The sequence below is a fragment of the Pipistrellus kuhlii genome, unplaced genomic scaffold (genome assembly GCF_014108245.1).
Source record: "Pipistrellus kuhlii isolate mPipKuh1 unplaced genomic scaffold, mPipKuh1.p scaffold_m20_p_1, whole genome shotgun sequence".
Lineage (NCBI taxonomy): Eukaryota > Metazoa > Chordata > Mammalia > Chiroptera > Vespertilionidae > Pipistrellus > Pipistrellus kuhlii.
This window is the reverse complement of record NW_023425404.1, coordinates 160,457,246-160,479,256: the sequence shown is the minus strand read 5'-3', so window position 1 is coordinate 160,479,256 and position 22,011 is coordinate 160,457,246. Positions and strand designations below refer to the sequence as shown.

The window sequence follows — 22,011 nt, the reverse complement described above, 5'->3', positions numbered from 1 at the left end:
ATCTTGCACCCATTGGTCAACTGAGTGGTGCTCCAACTGTGGGAGCTCACTGACAACCAGGAGGCAGCTCCTGCTTTTAGCGTCTGCCCCCTGGTGGTTCGTGTGTGTCATAGCAGTGGATCAAATGGTTGACTGGTTGACCGGTATAGGGATATATAGATAGGTAGATAGGTAGATGATATATAGATATCATCTACCTATCTACCTATCTATCTATTTATCTATGAAGAAAATGATAATAAACCTATATATTATAGGAGGTCAGAAGGAGATTAATTCAGAAGCTAATGATTAAGGCAAGATATTTCAAGATTTCTGAAGTTTTTTCCCCCCTAGTAATTGAGTCTCTGACAATGTGATTGTTTTTAAAAAAGGATGAGAGCATAACTTTAAATTATGATTTGTTTATAAGGTTGTCTGTTGCTCTCTGTTTATCATTCCCAAATGGGAAAATTCATTACCTTGCTTGTCTTTACATGACGTCCTATGTAGTCTAATAATTACAGAGAGAAATATCCATATATGAGGGGATCAAAACATGGATTCAAAAAAGCAAAGAGAAAGAAGAAGTGATTCACTGGATCTGACACCCTATTTAACATTTCAGGATCAAACCAATACCAAATTCCTAGGACATAGTAAGGAGTCCAGCAGACAGTGAATGAAGTGGCAAAGGCAACCGTCATCTTTAGGGTCCTCAGCCGAGCTCTCGGTATATTATTCTTGGATTGATTCAGTTGTAGTTCTATTAAAAAGAGAAAAGAGTAGGGGTTTAAAGACCAGTTTTATTACAAGACTAAAATTGACAAAAAGAACGAGAGAATCACTAATTCATCCTAATAAATATAATGGAAGCAAATTTTAATGTTTTTAATAAATGATAATTTGTTGAAAAAGCATGTTTATGTTTCAATTTTCCATTATAGCATATCATTGATAGCAAATATTAAAGATGGTAGTGCTCTTACAATTTTCTACCAAACTAATTTGGATTTGAAATACTGTGTTACTCAAATTCTTAAAATATAAATTCGAGAGAGCAGACTGAGGTTGAGTAGAGCTGAGTTCTCTGCATCTTAGTTGTCATGCCAAAGTAGCCATGTTTACTTTACAAATTCATAAACTTCAGTTTTTGAGACTGCACCGGGTTACTGAAGCAAAAAAGTCACAACCATATTTGTAAAAGTTTCAGATGAAACAGCCAATTACACATTCAACAATTTTCCACATAGCTAACACATACACAGTCACAAGCACACACAAACAAATGTGCATAGTTACTTTGTGTGGATATAGAGGACTTGTGAAACAGAAAAGCTTAATTTAAACAAATATTTGGCTGCCATTTAAAGTATTGTACTTTGCTATATTCTAGAAATCAGGTGTTTGATAAGAGTTGTGACAGCCCAGCAGGAACAATTCTCCAATGCTTATACTGGGTAAATGGGGCAATTGTCCTTTCATCTTTAATTCCATGGTCCAAATTTAGAACAGTAGGAGATGCAGACTCATTTGTCAATGGAGACAATAAAAGGGTTACATCTCGAGGAGACTGTGAATGTTATGAGTTAATATATACAAACTGCTTAGAACAGTATCTGGCACATAGTAAGTGCCACTCTGGGCATTGCTGTTTAAAAACTGTTAACCCACAACTAACACCGAAGCTAAGGAATACATACTATGGGGATCCTGATGAAGGACCCGTGTGAGGGTGAAGATGATTTTTGCATTGCAGATCAACGTGATGAGAAGAGGAATGATGAAGAGGCAGCTGAAGGTGAAAAAGTTATAAAAGGCTTGATGCCACCACTGTGGAAAACTGCAGTGTGTTACACATTGAGAGAAACCGTCTGACTGTCCGGAGCCATCAGCTAAATGAATCACTCTGAAGATATATAACTGTATAAGGAAATAAAAAAATTAAAAAAAGTTGTGTTACTTTATTTCAAACAGTATTTGCATGTGTTCTTGAGAGTTTTCTGCGTTCTGCTAGCTTTTTAGCATGCTGTTGTCCAAAGCAATTGCTGAGGGTTCTTGATTTACCATTTAGGAATTTCTATGGAAAGTTGTAAGTGAATCTTTACTTAAAGTATGTTTGGATACTGTGAATAGATCTATAGGATTTTTAATTTTTTTTGGAAATTACTTCAAATTTGCAGAGCAATCCTCAACCAAGGATTTAAACCTTGTTTGAATTTAAATTTCAGATGAAAATGTGCTGAGTAAACTTTGCAAGTAATTTTGTTCATCATTCCATCTGCAGCTCTTAAAAACTATGGGATTTAGAATATGCCTACAAGATATGTATTTAAATTTTATTTTTGTGACAGAAAACTCCAATAAAGTGGTAAAAACAAGCAGTTGGACATGAACATACAGTTCACAAAAGAGATCCAATAGTCGCCCTTATGTAAATATATGAAAAGACATTCAACCTCATTCATGACAAGCGAACTGCCAATAAAGGTTTCACTGAAATGTAATTTTTTTCACTAACAAGATTGGCAACGTGGTCTCATGGCAAGGCTGTGTGGAAACAGGGACTCTCAGACATTGCTAGTGGAAATGCAAATTGGTACAACTGTTATGGAGGGATATTTTGCTGTAACTAGCATAATACATATTCACGTACCTTTGATGCAGCAATCCTACATCCATGAATTTATATCTGGGTTATATAGCCCTACCTACATTATGTGAAAATACATTTGCATAGGTTATTCACTGGTGCATTGTTTGTAATAGAAAAATATTGAATTCATCTAAATACCAATTCATGGAACAGTAGCTGAATAAACTATGGTGGACCACATGATGGAGTGCTATATAGTTATAAAAATAAAGAGTAAGGAAAATCTCTCTCTCTCTCTCTCTCTCTCTCTCTCTCTCTCTCTATATATATATATATATATATATATATAGTGTAATATGCTAATTAGATCAGACAGTTGAATAATATTCTGGATGTCCTGGACGACCCTCTGGAAGACGCCAGGGGTTCGAGGGCCAAGTCAAGCTGCTGCAGCTGTGAGGGCTGAGGCCCTTGTAAGGGTTTCGTGCATCAGGACTCTAGTCCTGTCTAATAATCCTATATAATAAAAGGCTAATATACAAATCGACCGAAAGGCTGAATGACAGGTCGCTATGATCGCACTGACTACCAGGGGGTAGATGCTTAATGCAGGACCTGCCTCCTGGTGGTCAGTGCACTCCCACAGGGGGAGTGCTGCTCAGCCAGAAACTGGGCTCATGGCTGGCGAGAGCAGCAGCGGTGGCAGGAGCCTCTCCCACCTTTGAGCAGTGCTAAGGATGTCCAACTGACAGCTTAAGCCCATTCCCCAGACTGTGAGAGGGCACTGGCTAGACTGAGTGACCCCCCCTGCTGAGTGCATGAATTTCATACACCGGGCCTCTAATATATATGTGTGTGTGTGTGTGTGTGTGTGTGTGTGTGTGTGTGTGCACCTATGTGTACATTTACTTATTTTCCAGCTCTGTTTGTTGAGAAATCCTAGGGATAATGACACATTAGTGCTCAAATCTTGATTTCTAGCTGTCATTGTCTACCAAAGGAACAAGCTCTCATTGGAGAAGTGGGTGATGCCAAGGCTTGGGCAGGCAAAGTACAGTATGTGCTTAGAACAGCTTCTGTGCCAAAGTCAGGCAGTAGTAGAGAGTGACAGAGCCTGTCAAAAGTGATCAGGGACCAGCTTGAAAGAGCTCCCATTGGCCAAATCTAGGGCAGTTTAAGCTTGATAATAAAGGAAACAACTGATATATAATTCAATAAACTATTGAATAAAGTAAGAATACACAGGTTCATTCCAAAAATAAATTACAAAACAACATCAAACAAATATGGAGGGAAAAAGCTCTTTATTACCATAGAAAAGAAGAATGGAATTACAGTAGTGGTAATCTATAAAAAGTGATTCAGGCAAGAATCATCAAAGCATTGTAAAAACATTGGTGAAAGTGCAGAGAACAGGTTACTTACATTTCTAAAAACATCTACCTACATTATGTTCACCATAAAGAGTAAAATAACTATAATAGAGAAATAACCCAATAACCAAAGTTAATATTGCCTGGAATGGGACGAGTGGACAGCATCTGTTTCCTTTTATAATGCACTAAGGAGAACTCAGCATCACTTCTTTTGTGTTTCTGCTGAAGGTGCATAACTTGAAACTAAACATAAAAACCACCATAAATTAAGGGGCCTTCTACAAAGTAATTGGCCTGTACTCTTAAAATGTTAGTATCATGAAAGAAACAAAAAGAATGAGTAAAGGTTGTAGTTTAAAGATGTCCCAAGAGACATGGAAACTCATTCTACCACATAATCTTAGATTATCTTTATTAAAAGGGACATCACAGCCCTGGACAGCTTGGCTCAGTGGGTAAAATGCCAGCCCACTGACTGAGGGGTCCAAGGTTTGATTCCAGCCAAGAGCACTTGCCTGGGTTGAGGGCTTGATCCCCAGTAGGGGGCTTGCAGGAGGCAGCCGATCAATGATTCTCTCTCATCACTGATGTTTCTATCTCTCTCGCCTTCTCCCTTCCTCTCTGAAATCAATAAAGAAATATATTTAAAAAATAAAAGGGACTTTACAATGACGGATGAGATATGAATAAATTATAGAGATTAAATAATAGTATTGTATCTGCTATTTTTTTGATTTTGATACTTGTGGTTATATGTGAGAAAAGTCATATTGAAATAGTGAGAGGGAACATCTTATCTGGATTTATTTTTAAGCATTTCAGAAAATATGTATATGAGAGAGAACAAAACAAACAAGTGTAGTACAATGCTAATATTTGGGGAGTCTGAGGGAAGTGTATTCAAGAAATCTTTGTACAATTTTTGCAATGTTTTTCTAAACATGAAATTATGCTATTTTAAAAAGCACAAATTGAATCAACTATTAAAGAAATGTTGCAAGTTGTTTTCAAAAGTGAGTTGTACCAAAGATGAGAGCATTTTAAGAATAAAGAAAAATCTTGTCAGAAGATCCCAGAACAGTTTTAATTTTCATTAGCAGTTAATAGAGTTATTCATGCAGAAGTGTGTGCAACAGAACACTGCTCTTTTTGATTTTATTTGTACTTTTTGGCCTGGGATTTGGGTTTTAAATGGACATTATCTGTACCAGCTTCGTTAAAATAAAATGTTTGTAAAAATCTTACTAATGTTCCATTTTATTTTTATTGTATAGAAAGAAAAAATGGCTGAAACAAGATTTTCTTGCATAATACTGGAAATTATTGTTTGTATATGGAACAAATAAATTTTTTCTTCAGTAAAAAAAAAAAAAAAGTGAGTTGCAGGGGACATTCATCAAACACACTCTTACCTAGTCATTTACAAGCTTTTCCACCAAAAAACTTTAATTTACTATGAAACATTAATAAAATGGAAAGATAAGAAGGCCAAAGCACTTAAAAACTGATAGCAAGTAAATTCAAACAAAAACATTACAGGATTTTTTTTTTTAAACCTGTGGTCTATTATTTCTTCTTTTTAAAAATTGAATTATAATTGACTTATAACATTATATTAGTTTCAGGTGAATAACATAATGATTTGATGTATATATTCTTTTTAAAAAAAATATACTTTATTGATTTTTTACAGAAAGGCAGGGAGACGGATAGAGAGTTAGAAACATTGATGAGAGAGAAACATTGATCAGCTGCCTCCTGCACACACCCTACCGGGGATGTGCCTGCAACCAAGGTACATTCCCTTGACCGGAATCCAACCTGGGACCCTTCAGTCCACAGGCCGAAGCTCTATCCATTGAGCTAAACTGGTTAGGGCTGATGTATATATATTCTAAATGATCACCACATTAAGTCTAATTTCTATCTGTCACCTTGAAAGGAATTTTAGGGATACAATGGACAGGTTTAGGGAGTTTTTGGAATAAAGATGTTCCATGGGGGAGGAAGGCATAGGTGAAGGCCAGGAGCCACCAGAAAGCACACATTCACCAAGAAACAAACAAAAAAAAAAGGTGCCACAGGATAAGGGGAGAAGAAGACATACATTCACAGAAGACAGGGAAAAGCCACAGGAAATGGGGAAGAAAAAGGATAGCGAAATGCCAACTAATGGGAGAAAGAGGAGAACAGATTTTCACAGGAGATAGAAAATTTTATCACTGAAGGGGGAGAGAATGAGGGGGGCACAACCACATGGGGAATGGGCTTTGAAGCTGATATTCTGCAAAAGAGTGACAAATTAGAAGGCAGTATGAAGAGACAAAGAACTGCAGCCTTTAGCAAAAAAAGAGCTTGGTGGGTTAACCTCTTGGGACCCCTTCCCTACATGAGAGTACTCGCTTCCAATAAATTTCCACTCTTTCTTCCACCAGCTTTTGTTCATGGCTTCATTCCTCAAATCCATTTGGACAAGAACCTGGGAGAGAAATCACCCTTGCATCCTTCTCAAGAAAACAACTGGAATCAACCACACAGTTACACATTTTCATTGTGACGTTTATAAGTTAAGTATAGTCCCATGGTGTACATTACATCCCTATGACATTCATAACTGGAGATGTGTATGGTTTGCTCCTCTTCACACGCCGCCTCCTGCTTCTGACCATCACCAATTTTTTTTCTTTGTATCTAGGAGCTTGTTTCTCTTTTTCTTTTTAATGCTGTACATGTAAGAAATAGTATATAGTATTTATCTTTTTTGATTTGTTTCACTTAGCAAAGTATCCTCAAGGTCCATCCATGTTGTTACAAATAGCAAATTTCCTTCTTTTTTATGATTGAATAATATTCCAGTGTGTGTGAGTGTGTGTGTGTGTGTGTGTGTGTGTGTGTATACACTTCTTTATCCATTCATCCATAAATGGACATAGGTAATTTCCATGTCTTGGCTATTGTATCTTATGCTACAGTGAATATGGGAATGCATATATCTTTTCAATTTTAGTGTTTTTGTTTTCTTCAGATAAATACCCAGAAATGGAATTGCTGGATCATACTGAAATAGGACTTTTAGTGGCAAAATAGGCAGGTTTAGGGAATTTTTAAAATTGGGGTGTCCATGGAAAAAACACACAGGACTACAGAGCAGAAGTTACACTTCCATAAGATAATGGAGCAGCAACAGTTACTTTTCCATAAGACAACGGAACTGGGAGGAGCAAAAAGGTCTATAGTTACAAAGTAAATAACAAGGAATAAAGCCCAGAGGGAATAGAAGAAGAGTGAAGGAGTTGGGCCTCAGGAGTTACTATAGTAACCAATTCAAAAGGGAATATTTAGCAATCAGAAGGGATATCAGGACATAAGGACTTGTAGCTTTTATAAACCACAGAAACAGGAAGTCTGTGGGACTCTTTCCCCCTCCCCACATGGGATTCTGTACTTGTTCTTCAACAAATCCCCACCTTTGCTATACCATCTTCCATCTGTGAATTCATTCTTCAACTCAGATGGACAGAGAATCCGCGGAGCCATCCTGCGCAAGGGAACACCACGTGTTCCAGCACAAAAACCCCATATCAACAGGGTAGCTCTATTTTTAATCTTTTGAGGAACCTCCATACTGTTTTCTACAGTGGCTGTATCAATTTACATTAGATAGGATTACAATGTTGATTTTTATTTTCAAAGGCAAAAATAATCTTAAAATCATTCCACTAGAGGGCGCCTAATGATCATATCAATAATCTTAAAATCAAGAAACTCAAACACGTGGTCAGATAATTCTATTTTATGATCCCGACCAACTTTTTCCTCAATATAAAGTGATTCTTTCAGTTTTCCATACTTCTTTTCAAGCTACCTTACTTAAAGCTCAGTTTTCAATTTGACCAAACAGATGTGAGTTGAATGAAGTCTTTGGAAGGGTTACTTTACAGAGAACCTGAAAGTCGTATATTTCTTTAAAATCTTTCCTTCCCTATCCACGTTCCCAATTGTACTTAGAGCCAGATGACCTGAGTTTTACTTTATGCTCTGCACTGGGCCACATTTTCACTTTAATATTTTAAGTTATAATGATGAAACTTTCAATAATAGTGACTTTGAAATATGGTACTATAATCTGAATAAAAAATACATTTTATTAATTTTTAGATAGAGAGGGAGAGGGAAAGAGACATGGAAACATCAATGATGAGAGAGAATCATCAATAGGCTACCTCCTGAACACCCCCTACTGGGGATCCAGCCTGCAACCTGGGCATGAGCCCTGACTAAAATCTAACTGGTGACCTCTTTTTTTTCCTGGGTTGATGCTCAACCGATGAGCCACGCTGACTGGGCTGATTTGAATTTTGGTTATCATCTTTTTTTTTTTTATTTAACAAATACTTTTCTGTGTGTGTATGTGTTTTAGTTCTCACCTTAGGATATATGTTTTTATTGATTGTTTGATTTTAGAGAGAGGAAGGGAAAGAGAGAGAGAAAAAAAACATCATTGCGAGAGAAAAACATTGTTTGGTTGTTTCCCAAATGCACACTGACTGGGGATTGAACCCACAACCTAGGTATGTTCCCTGACCAGGAATCGAACCTGCAACCTTTGTGTGTATGAGATGATACTCCAATCAACTGAGCCACCTGGCCAGGGCAAAATGCTTATTTTTAAAGCAACTCCTTGATTAAAAACTATATTAGGTGCCGTCTGTACTAAACAACAAACCAGATACATCCTGCTATCAGTGTATTAAATATTTGGTAAAGAAGATAGAGCATGTATGTGACACTTGCAATACAAAATAGATTGTGATAAGTTTAAAAAGAGAGGTATAGTAAAGTGTTATGGAAAATCAGAAAGTTACTTGCCCATAAATTAGTTGTTTGAGGCTTGGTTCAGTTTATTTTATGCTCAAGGCAACATTCATTTTAATGATTATTAGAGGGATCACTTTACTTCCAGTGGTTTTTTTTGTCCTTGGATTATATTTCTTTATGTTTCTCCTCTCTTATCCTTAACCCCAGTTTCATTAGTGTTTGCTTTATTTCGACATAAACAAGAGCAATCTGTTTTCCTTTCAGTCAATTGCAGATGCTCATTTCTTTTTAGAATATTATCTTTAACCCTTACCTTACCCAAGACTAATTACACCATTACCTAATCTTTTCCAAAGGTAATTATCTTCAGGTGATGTGATTCAGTTTCCTCATCTATAAAATGGAGATGTTAATAGTATCTACCCCTAGGTGCTATCATGATAATTAAACAAATAAATATTTGGAAAGTGCTTAGAATAGTGCCTGGCACACAGCACTATATAAGTCACAACCGCTATTAGAATAAAACTAGAGTCCCAGTTCATGAAAATTGTGCATGGGGGGTGTGTCCCTCAGCCCAGCCAGCATCCTCTCCAATCTGGGACCCCTCAAGGGATGTCCGACTGCTAGGATCAAGCTTAAACAGGCAGTCGGACATCCCTCTCACAATCCAGGACTGCTGGTTCCCAACTGCTTGCCTGCCTGCCTGATTGCCCCTAACCACTTCTGCCTGCCAGCCTGATCACCTCCTAACCACTCCCCTGCCAACTTGATTGATGCCTAACTGCTCCCCTGCCAGCCTGTTTGCCCCTAACTGGCCTCTGCTGCAGCCCTGGGTCCCCTCCAACTGCCCTTCCCTGCAGGCCCGATCACCCTCAAATTCCCTCCTCTGCCGGCCTGGCCACCCCTAACTACCCTCCTCTACAGGGTTGATCATCTCCAACTGCTCTCCCCTGCTGGCCATCTTGTGGTGGCCATCTTGTGCCACATGGGGGCAGTCATCTTTGACCACATGGAGGCAGTCATCTTGTGTGTTGGAGTGATGGTCAATTTGCATATCACTCTTTTATTAGAAAGGATAGAGGCCTGGTGCATGGGTGGGGGCCAGCTTGAAGGGTGTCCTGGATCAGGGTGGGGGTTCCCTTGGGGCACGGGGTGGCCTGAGCAAGGGGCCTGTGGTGGTTTGCAGGCTGGTCACCCCCCGCACCCCCAGCAACCCAAGTAGAAACCCTGGTACCTGGGATTTATTTATCTTCTATAATTGAAACTTTGTAGCCTTGAGCAGAGGAGCCCAAAGCAATCCAGGGCTGCAGAAACTTGGCTTCCTCCATCACCAGGGGCAACTCAAGCCTCCTGATCTCTTCAGCTCTGTGGCAGGTGCCATTTTTGTTGGGGTTTATTTATCTTCTATAATTGAAACTTTGTAGCCTTGAGTGGAGGCTTGGGTTGGCCAGGGTGTGTGGAAAGCTTGGCTTCCTCCATTACAAGAGGAACCCAAGCCTCCTGCAGCCATCTTGGTTGGGTTAATTTGCATACTTATTCCTGATTGGCTGGTGGGTGTGACTTGTAGGTATAGCAGAGTGATGGTTAATTTGCATATCACTCTTTTATTAGATAAGATTAGTGGCCCAGCACATGAAATTTGTGCATGGGTAGGATCCCTAAGGCTGCCCAGTGATCACAGCTAATCAGGGCCTTCTGGCTGCTGGCCAGGGCCTCCCTTCCCTGGCTGCTGGTTGCTGTTCACAGCCTCCCTTCCCAGCTGCCAGCTGCCTTCTGGGGCCTTTCATCATTCCATGCCACCTTCTGGTGGTCAGTGCACATCATAGTGAGTGATGGAACTCTGGTCTCCTGGTCGAACTCCCATGGGGACACTTTGCATATTAGCCTTTTATATATGTTGATTTTTGTGGCACAGAGCTTATAAATATATGTTCCTATATATTTATTTACATATTTGCAAATATATGCCATCTTTTTATTCCTGAAATCCCTTAACTATTCTCACATTACAATTTTCCTGTCTTTTCCTTTCCTTCAGGTAAAAAGGAAATAGACAATGCTGTAAGTGTGGGTATAGTGCAGTAGTTAAAAGCTCTGGGTATGAAGGTAGCTGGGTGCATTGACACCTCCACTTACTAGATGGTAATGTTGGGCATATTATATAACATTCTTATCCTTAGTTTGTTCAGGAATAAAATAAGGGCCATAATCATATCTAATTCATAGATTTGTTGGAGCCTTACATGAATTAATGAATACAAAAGCATTTAGTAACTTCCTAGCCAATATTTATGGCCTCCATAACTATTATTTTTCATCATCATCATCATCATTATTGTTGTTATTTGTTATTAATTTGCTCTTACTGTGCTCCAGTACAGTTCTTGGCATATTGTGTGGGTGTATGATGAGTATTTATTGAATTTAAGCTGCCTGTCAAGTTCAAAAGTGCATTCTAGCACTATAAATTTTCTGTGTCAAGGCAAGCCTCTACACATCTTCAGACCACACATCTTTATACCAAAGATTGAAGGATGGCTCATATATCTTGCCTGTAGGCCTAGGTTAACTATAGAGTTTAAGTACTGTCAATAGGTAATGCTTCATATTAAGCAGTGGTATGAACTAGTGGTATAAACTCTCTCTGTAAATAACCTGCTACTCTGGAATTCTTGTGGTCTTAAATGACTGTTATTGAAAACCATGTAATTTTTAATTACATATGGACACACCTAATTCAGGAAATGCTTTCTTCTCAACATGTACTTACCAGCCTAACCACAGATGCTCTTAAATCAGATCTTCTTTGGATCATGTTTGTTGCCTTTTTTCTTACTTTTCTTTTTTCTCTACTCTTCCCTTTTCTTCTTTTCCTCCCTTCTTTTCTCTCTCCCTCCTTTTCTTCCCTCTTTTCCTTTTTCTACTTTTAAAAAATTATGCCTCCAATACTTGACTTATTATGTACCTATCAGAGTGAGTAGGATAGTTTGGTGACTAGGAAGTAGGTTGGCCAAATTTATCAGTCAGAATAAATTTGAAATAATCAACCTTTATATAAGCAATTCTCTTTATTGTTATTTTTAAACAACTATGCATTTCAATGCCCATATTTCTCTATTATTTTCCCACCTGACTTGATGGAAGAAGAATGAAGGTAGGAGGAGAGGAAAAAATAAACATTAACTGAGTGTTTGTAAAGTCTTATAGATGATACTTTATATATCTTATTCTTTATAATGTAGTCTTTAAAGTGCATTTAAACTTAATTAATTTACACAGAATCAAATAGCTGGTAAGAGATAGTATTGAGACTTAAAATCAACTTTATTTTAATCCAATATCCATGCCATTTGTACTGTCTCATTGCCTGTCATACTTTGTTGCAGGGAGATGTACGATTTTCAGAGAGACTATTACTGGGGCTAGTGCATAGCCAAGCAGAAGATTTGGCCTCCCTTATCCCTATTCAACCAGAGCATATCTGTTTTATTTATTGGGGTTTCACATAGATTAAAAAAAACAAAACAAAACTCCATTACTAGTAAAAAGTTTGAAAGTTTCTACAGTACACTATGCTAAAACTTTTGGAAATATATCTCCAAACCATCCTAGAATGCAGTTTCTGAGGTTAGTAATAAGGAAGGTAGAAACCCAAGGTGGTCAATTTGAAACTTTGTCTTTCTAAGCTGTCGCAAAATGTCATAAATTCTCAGATTGCCAGGCCTGAATTTTGACAAATAACTTGTTATATTTTTTAACCTGGTAATGAATTACTCAAGTAATAGAAAATTAGCATATGCACCAAGGGATGGAGATTAAAGTCCATTGTAAATTAGCCACGACAGGATGTATCTTTGTCAACGGGCTTGTCCCCAGAGTGTGGTGAAGCGTGAAGTACACTCACCATGTGTCACTGTCTAGAAATAAAAAGCCCTATGTCTCGTCTTCAAATATAAGTAACATTAGTCACAGGGTTGAAACCCCATTTCAGAGATAGCAGAGAGCCATCTTAAAAATAAAAACTGGCATTAATAATAATAAAAAAATAACAACAGGTCAGGTGACGTTGGGAGAGCCAACAAATCCTTTAAACCAGTGGTTTCCAAACTGCAGGTTGTGCCTATCAAGTAGTTGTAATCAACAGTTAAAAATAAGATGGAACAGAGTAGATATTTGTTTAATGAAAAATCTTTCCTCAGTCACAGGTATGTGAGAGAAAGACAGACAGACAAACCATGTATACTGTCAAAAAGGTTTGAATGTCATTATTTTCAAAGGTTCTTTTTGGAATTTATCTCATGCATAAAATGGGGATAATAACATGGTTCTACTGTACTTCGTAGAGTTAATGTAAATATAAAAGAAGATCACATATTTTAGGTTTTTCAGGAAATTTTACACAGTTCCTTACAAATTTAAAGTGCTGCTGAAAGTAAAGATGGGTCATTTGTTTTATAAAAAATATGCTACCATAATTTCTATGGCCCGTATTCACATAAATCTCTCAAATACAGAGTAATGCATTTGAAAATCAAGGTATTTATCACTTGAAATTTCTAAAGAATTTAAAGTTAATTTTATGTTTTCTTTTTATTACATTAAAATAGATAAGTATTTAGCATTTCTTCCTGTTGTTGCTGTGATATACTTAGATGGAAACAATTGAGGTAAAAAATTAATGTTTTTTTTTTTACAGCTTTTGGGAGAGTTCTTTTATTTTTCTTTTATTTTTTTCTTTTATTTTTTTAATTTTATTTTTAAAATATATTTTATTGATTTTTTACAGAGAGGAAGGGAGAGAGAAAGAGAGAGCTAGAAATGTCAATGAGAGAGAAACATTGACCAGCTGCCTCTTGATGTGCCCGCAACCAAGGTACATGCCCTGACCGGAATCGAACCTGGGACCTTTCAGTCTGCAGACCAACGCTCTACCACTGAGCCAAACCGGTTTTGGCTGGGACAGTTCTTAAAAAAAAAAAAATAGTGAAATTGTGGGTTTGTCTTTCAGTTATCATAAATTGGCTTATTTCTACTGTTTTAACTTTCATCTACATCAGTATTCCAAAATACCAACCGCTTTTTGAATAGCCATCCTATATAATAAAAGGCTAATATGCAAACTGTCCCCTTGACTGGGAGTTTGACCAGGAGTTCTACAGGAGTCCGACCAGGGGGTGAGACCAGCTGGCCAATCGCCCTCAGTCCCTCTCCCTGGCCAGCCTTGCCCCTGATTGCACCCCCCCACCCCAATCCTGATCTGGGTGGGGCCGACTGGCCAACTGCCCGTGCTCCCTCCCCACTGCTGACCAGTCCCAATGGCCAGGATCAGGCCAGTGGGTCAACCTCCCTTGGCCCCTCCTTTCAGACTGAACAGCCTGTTGGCCCTGATTGGGGCAGCCAACTTCCAGCAGCCCTCCCTCCATGCTGCTGGCCAACCTTGCATGGCCCTGATCAGCTCAGATCACTGGCCAGGCTGAGGGGCTCCACATGCATGAATTCATGCACTGGGCCTCTAGTCTCTCTCTATAAAAGCCTAAGAGACTGTTATGATGGAACAACCAGAAGAACTGAAAGGACTGGTCGCTATGACATGCACTGACCACCAGGGGGCAGATGCTCAACGCAGGAGCTACCTACAGCTCACAGGCCCCGGGCTTGCAGGCCAACTTCCTGGTTTCTCACCCTGGCTGGCAGGCCCTGTTGGGGCTGGGCCCCCAGTCTGGGGGGGACTAGGGTGGGTGGGAGTAGATGCCACCCCTTTCCCAGGGGGCTGAGAACTGGCTCCTTCCTAGGGGCTGGTGGCCAACCTCCTGGATACCGCCCCCCCTCCTCCCTCCAGGTGACAGGCCCTGATTGGCCAACAGCCCATCTGCTGTGGTGGCAGTTGGCCCCTCCCCATGGCCAGCAGGCCCAATCACCTGATTAGGGTCTGCTGCCCAACCTCCCAGTCCCTTCCCCCAGCTGGCGGGTCCCAATTACCTGATCTGGGTCTTGGAACTGAGTGTGGGTGGCAGTGGATGCAGACAGAGAGGTAAGGAGGAGGGGGTGAGGCAGGGAGGTGGGGAACCTGATCAGCCCTGATCGCTGGCCAGCCATAGAGACCCCACCCATGCATGAGTTTTGTGCACTAGGTCGCTAGTACTTATATAAAGACCTTATATCATCAATATCATGTCCTAAAGCAAATGTTTTTAGCCCCTTTCAAAGCCTGCCTTTTCCCCCCTTTCAAATAGATAGGCAGACAAAGAAACTAACACTCTTCTCAACCTACTTGTCTGTCTCTGTGGTTTTACCATTAAAACTCCTTGACCAAAAAATATCAGAGCTTTATTTTACTCCCCTCTATTATTAACCCCCTACTACTAAAGCCAGCTTCTTGCCAAGCTTTGCTTTTTGTTTGAAATGTCCCTTGTAATTACTATCAGTTCTCTCTGACTCCACCCTAGCCCTCAGCCTAATCACCTCTTTGCCAGATTTTCTGAAAAAGCTTCTTTGTCTCTCTGCTCTCTATATACATTTTATTGAAATATTTTTTGTTAAAAATTATTTTAGTAATGTACATAACATGATGACTATATTTAACACTGCTGTATGATATATAGGAAAGTTGTTAACAGATTAGATTCTAATAGTTCTCATCACAAGAAAAAAATTTTTCTTTCTTTATTGTATCTTAATGAAATGATGGATGTTAGCTGCACCTATTGTGGTAATTATTTCACAATATATGCATGTTGTGTGTTTTTTTAAGGTAAAGTGGTACATTTATTAAGGTATGTTAAGTTCAAATAAGTCACTCAAAGTATTAGAATACCATCATATAAATAAATGTCAAAGGTTATGTTTAGGAAATCGATAAAAATACAAAAATTTGGCCCAACTGGTATGACTGAGTGGTTGTGTGTTGATCTATTGCCCATCTCTTATTGATATTTCTCTTTCTCTATCCCTCTCCTTTCCTCTCACTCTAAAATTAATAATATTTAAAAAATACAAAAATGCTAAAATTAATTAGTTAAAATATTAGTAGCCAAAAATATAAAAAAGATGTTCTTTTGTGTATTTATACTCAAGAGAGTTAAAAAAGATTGGCACTTTCTACATTGAGGATAACAGGAAGTCAATTTATTGTTATGTTTTAAGGAGTCTTAAAAATGTTTGTACACTTTTACTAGCTATTCCAATTTAAATTCCATAAGAAGACACTTGGGAGAAGATTTTCATTGTACTGCTTGTTTTATAATAGAGAAAAAGGAAAGAAGTGATACATTAAATACAGGTGGGGTTCCCCTGCCACAGGATCATGTTGGCTGAAACCTGGGCAGAGTGGAAATGCGTCCTTGCTCTGTGTGCGTCGCGGTACCACAGCACTGTGCCAAGTGAGGACTGCCGGCACTCAGTACCTGGCCGGACGCGGGCAGAGGGCAGACGGACAGAAGCTGGATGTCCATAACGGATCCCCTATAAGGGTGCCCTGGTGTGATAATAAAGGAGACTGTGACTGTCACATGTCAGTTTGCATTTGAATTTAATTTTTTAGCCTCATCTGAGCTTATGTGTATTGACTTTAGAGAGAGAGAAGATATATCTATATCTATATCTATATCTATATCTATATCTATATCTATATCCATCTATATCTATATCTATATCTATCTATATCTACATCTACATCTACATCTACATCTACATCTATATCTATATCTATATCTATATCTATATCTATATCTATATCTATATCTATATCTATATCTATATCTATCAGTTGCCTGCCATACACACAGCCCTACCTGGGATTGGACCCGAAACCTAGATTTGTGCCCTGACTGGGAAGTGAACCAGAAGCCTTTTGGTGTACTGGATGATGCTCCAACCAACTAAGCAACTTGTCAGGGCTGCATTTGAATTTACAGACATTAAAATGAAGACACTCCCAGTTAAAGAAAGGGTAAATCGTTTTATATAGCTTTTTATGAAAAAAGACAGGTACAATAATGCATACATTATGATAACTTTGTAAAATGCTAGGATCAGGGAAAAGTAACACTTGCTCTTTACATCTATGTACCAATTTTCTATGATAAACAATTTTTTATATGTACAAAAACAAACAAAAAGTGCATATCTCCAATATAATTTCACAATATATGTAAGTCACTCCATCATGTTGAACACCATAAATTCATTCAGTGATGTATGTCAATTCTAAAAAGAAAAAGATAATTTTACCCTTTGCATAGGTCTCACAGCTATATCACTCCCACATTAATTTCAAAATTCCCTTGCTTTCAATGGCTATAATGTAAATCCATTTGACCTCATTTATTAATTCATTTATCCAAACTTTGTTTTGTTTTGTTTGTAAAATGTGAAAGATTTATTTCATCTGAAAAAAACCCAGATGAAATAAACATTTCACATTTTTATTTTTGCTAGGTATCTTATTGGGTACTGTAAATATGAAATATGTTGAACACAACAGTCTCCACTTTTTAGGAACATAGACGGGCAAACAGCATAATCACATTACTTAATGACAAAGAAATAGTATCCTATGAGGTTAAAGAAAGGAGTAAACAACCAAATCTAATTTCCTGCTGGTCCCAAATCTCAATTTGTCACTTTACCCAAACACATCTTCTATAAACATCACACTTTCAACCCTTGTTAAAAATATATGTGCTCCTTGACTTATGTTTTTCCATCCAAATACCATCCGTCTTTAAAAAGTTGGCCAATCATACCTTTACCCTCAAATTTTCCTTCACCATTTGAAGTCATACTCATCTCTCCCACTTCTTACCTTTGTAATAGGTTTTAAACAATTTGGTATATAGTTAAATTAGCTTTATATAAGTTCTGTTTCCACAACTGAATTACCTTTTCTCTGAGGGCATTTTTTTTAATTTCGTCAATACCAGGCTCAGTGCTAGAAACCCAACCTGTGGATATCTTCTCCAAGAAAACCAATCAATAAGCAGCACTTGTACTTTAAAGAAACAAAATGGAAAATATCAAAACATAGCCTTAGCTAAATAACTTAATTTCAAGCGATATATTTGCTAAACCTATTCTTATCTACTCATTCACTGTGAGAATAATTGTAATGTTACTTTTCCCCAGGGAAATAAAAACATTTTTGTGTTTTTCGCATTTTCCCTGTTTTAAAACAAACACTAATTGGTTAACAAAACATATTGGTTGAATGAGGAATTAGTGAAAAAATTTAGTCACCTGGCTTTCCTTTGACTTGTACTATTTATATAGTGAGTCTTGCATATTGCCTTTTTTTTTTCTTCCTTTTACCATCTGGCCAGTTTAGAATGTCTAAATAAATTTTCATTTTTGGCACATTTTTGGAGGATCCTGGTTAACTCTGACTTTACTTCTTGATACCCCCTTGAGCTCAGAGTTCTTCATCTAGTACATTTACATGCACACAGAGAACTTGTTTACTTGTTACTAAAGGATCTTTCTATTTGCAAGAATGTGTCCTTTTCTTCAAAGTATGACTTCTGACAGAGGCAGATTCTATAGGTCAATTAACCAGGTAGCCTCTGTTAAAGCAATCTGCCTGCTGCAGGAGTGGGCCTGTGCCTGCACCAACAGTCCTAGAGTTTTGCTAATAGTCAGTTACAGTTTAACTTTTCTCCAGAAAAGTTTAAGTCAACCTCAGGGAAATATTCAAAATTCCAGAAGTTCAAGATTTTCTTCTTTTCCTCCTTTTTTCAATCCCATTCAGCTGCAAATTTTAGATCAACACACTCATTGAGAACAATTCTCTCTGAACTGCAATGACAGAATTCTCAACGTTTCCACTCGAGAGGTCCCAAATAAGACAAGTTATAAGAACTTTCTATCTATGCAAATTTTATAGTTCCTAAAGAGCTTCTCATTTTGCCATGTCAACCAGAGCAAAAAAGAAAAATAGGTGGAAGAACTAAGGTGGGAATGCGGTCACGCTTGAGAGTGGCTACATTTGGGGGAGTATTTAGTATGTATCAGAGATTATTCTAGACACCTTAATACATGTTCATTTAATCACACAAGCTGCATGAAGTAGGCATTACCTCTATTTTATAAATGAAGGAACTGAAACAGAGAGGTTAAGGAATTTGCCTGAGGGAACAGTGTTAGGATTGAACTCTATCTAGGACTGAACTCTATTCTCTGGTTTCCAGAGCCAAGCTCTTAAGGATAATACAATATTGCCCTTGATTTACAACAAAACAATACTAGTACTCAGGTTTAGATAGTAAATCTGTGATGGCCACAGTGCAAGACGTTCATGATAATGGTTTACCTGTGGTCCAGCAAAGAGGCTACTGAGGAGCCAGGCCATGCCAATCAAGGATTGTTCCAGTTTGCTGTTGCTCACGGGTAGGGGTCTCGTGATGGCCAGGGAGCGGTCCAGGCTGATCACCACCATCATGAAGGCTGGGGCGTACATGGAGAAAAGCTTCAGGTAGCTGAGCACTTTGCAGAGGAGCTCTCCCCCGTACCATTGGACTGTAATGTTCCACATTCCGTCCAGCGGCATGACGATCAGCGTCTCCAACAGGTTGGCTAAGGTCAGATGTTTTAAAAGCACATTCATTCTTGAGAGCTTTTTCCCTTTCTCTTTCTTCTGAGTCCACTGCTTAAGTTTCAACAAGAAGGTAGCATTGAAAGCCGTGGAGAGTAGAAAAAGGACAAAAGTAACGGTCACTCGGATCTTTCCAGACAAGGTCAGGGTGGGGAGGCTGCCCTGCATCAGCGGGCTGCTGCTGTTGATGGATGAACAGTGGTTTTGACTCTGATCAGCAGAGGCACCGTTTGCCATATTTCACAGTTGGTAGAGCTTCAAGACTTGTGCTTCTGGCACTTCTGGTGTTTTATTGTAATTGAACCCATTTTATTTCTGTCTCTGGTTTAGATTTATGACAGATTTTGTGCTGGCACACTTTAATGCAAAAGATCAAGGTGAACTTGTTTTGTGGGTTTATAATCCAACAGAGTGCTAAAACAGAGCCTGCCAAACACATTCTGAGGGCCAAACGTAACTGTAGAAGTCCAGCAGATGGCCTGGTTGTCACAACATTTTTCCTGATGGAAGAAGGACACTTGAAGATTCATTTTGAATTTAAAATTTACTCAGGATGTTATTTAAATAACCGTAATGAAGAGATTTTCTAAAAACTAATGGGTTAGTGTTCCATCCAACAGATGCAAAATGAAAATGAAGAAAAAGACAAAAATAACTCGGTTAAAATCTGTTCTTTGAAGAAATGTATACATTTCTCAAAAACATTTGTTTTCTTTTAAAATCACATGCTGCTATTCATTCAAACATTAGGCAAATATACAAACTTAATGATGTCCTCCACAAAACACTAAATTAATACCTTAACAGTTAGAATCAAATTGATATAATATAAATTGGACTGCATCAAATTTATTAATCTGTTTTAATGGTTAGATTATCCATGCTCAAGTTAGAATAAAAATGGTAAACTATTTTAAAAATTATTGCCTGGCCGAAACTGTTTTGGCTCAGTGGATAGAGCACAGCCTGCGGACTGAAAGGTCCCAGATTTGATTCCAGTCGAGGGCATGTACCTTGGTTGCAGGCACATCCCCAGTGGGGGGTGTGCAGAAGGCAGCTGATCAATGATTTTTCTCTCATCGATGTTTCTAACTCTCTATCCCTCTCTCTTCCTCTCTGTAAAAAATCAATAAAATATATTAAAAAAAATTATTGCCTGGCTTATGTAATTGTTTCAATATTATACTTACTGTCATTGTACCTTATTGCATACTAGTGGCCTGGTGCATGAAATTTGTGCAGGAGGGGCTGTCCCTCAGCCTGGTCAGCACCCTCTCCAATATGGGACCCCTCAATGGATATCCGACTGCTGGTTTAGGCCTTATTCCACAGTGGTTATCAGGCCTGCAGGGATAGGGCATAAACTGGCAGCTGGATATCCCTCTCACAATTCAGGACTGCTGGCTCTTAACTACTTGCCTGCCTGCCTGATTGCCCCTAACTACTTCTCCTGCCAGCCTGATCATTCCACAACTGCTTCCCTGCTGGAATGATTGACCCCAAATGTTCTCCCCTGCTGGCCTGAGCACATCCAAGGCTTTTATTAGTATAGATATGACCCTTCACAGAAAATTTCACTAACCCTGCTTGACAATTGAATCATTGGGGCCAGACACCAAGATTTCCTTTCTTTGAATAGTGGAGGGAATAATTATCTTGTCTTTAAATTGCCCCAAACATCAAATGAGATAAAGACTTAGAAAAGTATAAAAGCACCACATAAAGACAACTGTCTTTTTTCATGTACTGAAAAAACAATAAAGTGATAAAATGAAAAACACTATTTTTTATTCTCCCCCTTTCTTCCTTTACAGGCTTTATTTAAACTGTGAAATTTATAAAAAATTCACTCCTATTTTCATTTCTTTACAGTCAATATTATTTTGTATTAGTTTCAGGTTTTATATTAGATACAGAGTAGTGGTTAGACAATCATATTCTTTACAAAGTGTTCCTAGATATTTCCAGTACCCACCTGGCATCATATCATCATTACAACACTACTGACTATATTCCCTGTTTAAGTGACAATGGGTTTACAGGTTCCTTCCAGTCTTTCTTTTGTGTTGTTTGTCCTTCCTTTTCTTTCTTACTTCTTCCCTCATTTTCCTTATATAGTATTCAATTGGCCCTCAAAGCTCAGCGAAGGCACTGGGACACTCTCAATCCATTTTACAGACCAGGAAACTGAGGCCAATTCCCGTTGGCTGTGGAACTTAACACAGCATGCAGGGAGCCCTCACAGCCTTGCTACCTCTGACCCTCCTAAAGGGCAGCCGCTGGGCAAACAGAACAAACCTTCCTATCAAGCTTCTGAGCCTCTTGCTGAAGCATCTCTTCATCACAGATGCTTCACATTCTTTCCTCTACCCCGCCCTACCCCACCCCCATTGTTTACTGCCCCCCTTCTCTGGAGCAGGTGGTAGGCTTCTCATTTATGGTGCAAGCATGCACCTCTGTGGGGCAGGGCGGGTGAGGGCTTGTTTTTGGGCCAAGGCAGGAGCAGGAGTCGCTGCCTCTGAAGTGCGAAGGCCACCTGGGCGAGGCTGGTTAGTGCCAGGAGCTTCTCTGAATCAGTTGGGTACCCTGCAGTGCAGCACTCCTCCACTGAAGTGGCGCCACCCCTCAGGGCTGCGGGTCCATGCCCCTTGTTC

General features: G+C 38.7%; 1 protein-coding gene across 1 annotated transcript; it reads right to left on the bottom strand.

Annotated features, from left to right (window-relative positions):
• Positions 1-341: 341 nt before the first annotated feature.
• Positions 342-19,619, bottom strand: GNRHR (gonadotropin releasing hormone receptor). The gene is made up of 3 exons (XM_036414989.1): positions 19,076-19,619; positions 1,683-1,902; positions 342-745 (listed from the first exon to the last, which is right to left on the bottom strand). The coding sequence occupies exons 1-3, from the start codon at positions 19,592-19,594 to the stop codon at positions 501-503; spliced, it is 984 nt and encodes a 327-aa protein (XP_036270882.1). The 5' UTR covers positions 19,595-19,619; the 3' UTR covers positions 342-500.
• Positions 19,620-22,011: the final 2,392 nt, after the last annotated feature.

Bases quoted from the DNA above. Each gene is read 5' to 3' on its own strand.
- GNRHR (XM_036414989.1), bottom strand. From the start codon at position 19,594: ATGGCAAACGGTGCCTCTGCTGATCAGAGTCAAAACCACTGTTCATCC. The intron at 1,903-19,075 runs GTAAACCATTAT...TTCCTTATACAG, and splicing joins GCCTCTTTGCTGGACCACAG to TTATATATCTTCAGAGTGAT. The intron at 746-1,682 runs GTATGTATTCCT...TCTTTTTAATAG, and splicing joins CCTTCATCAGGATCCCCATA to AACTACAACTGAATCAATCC.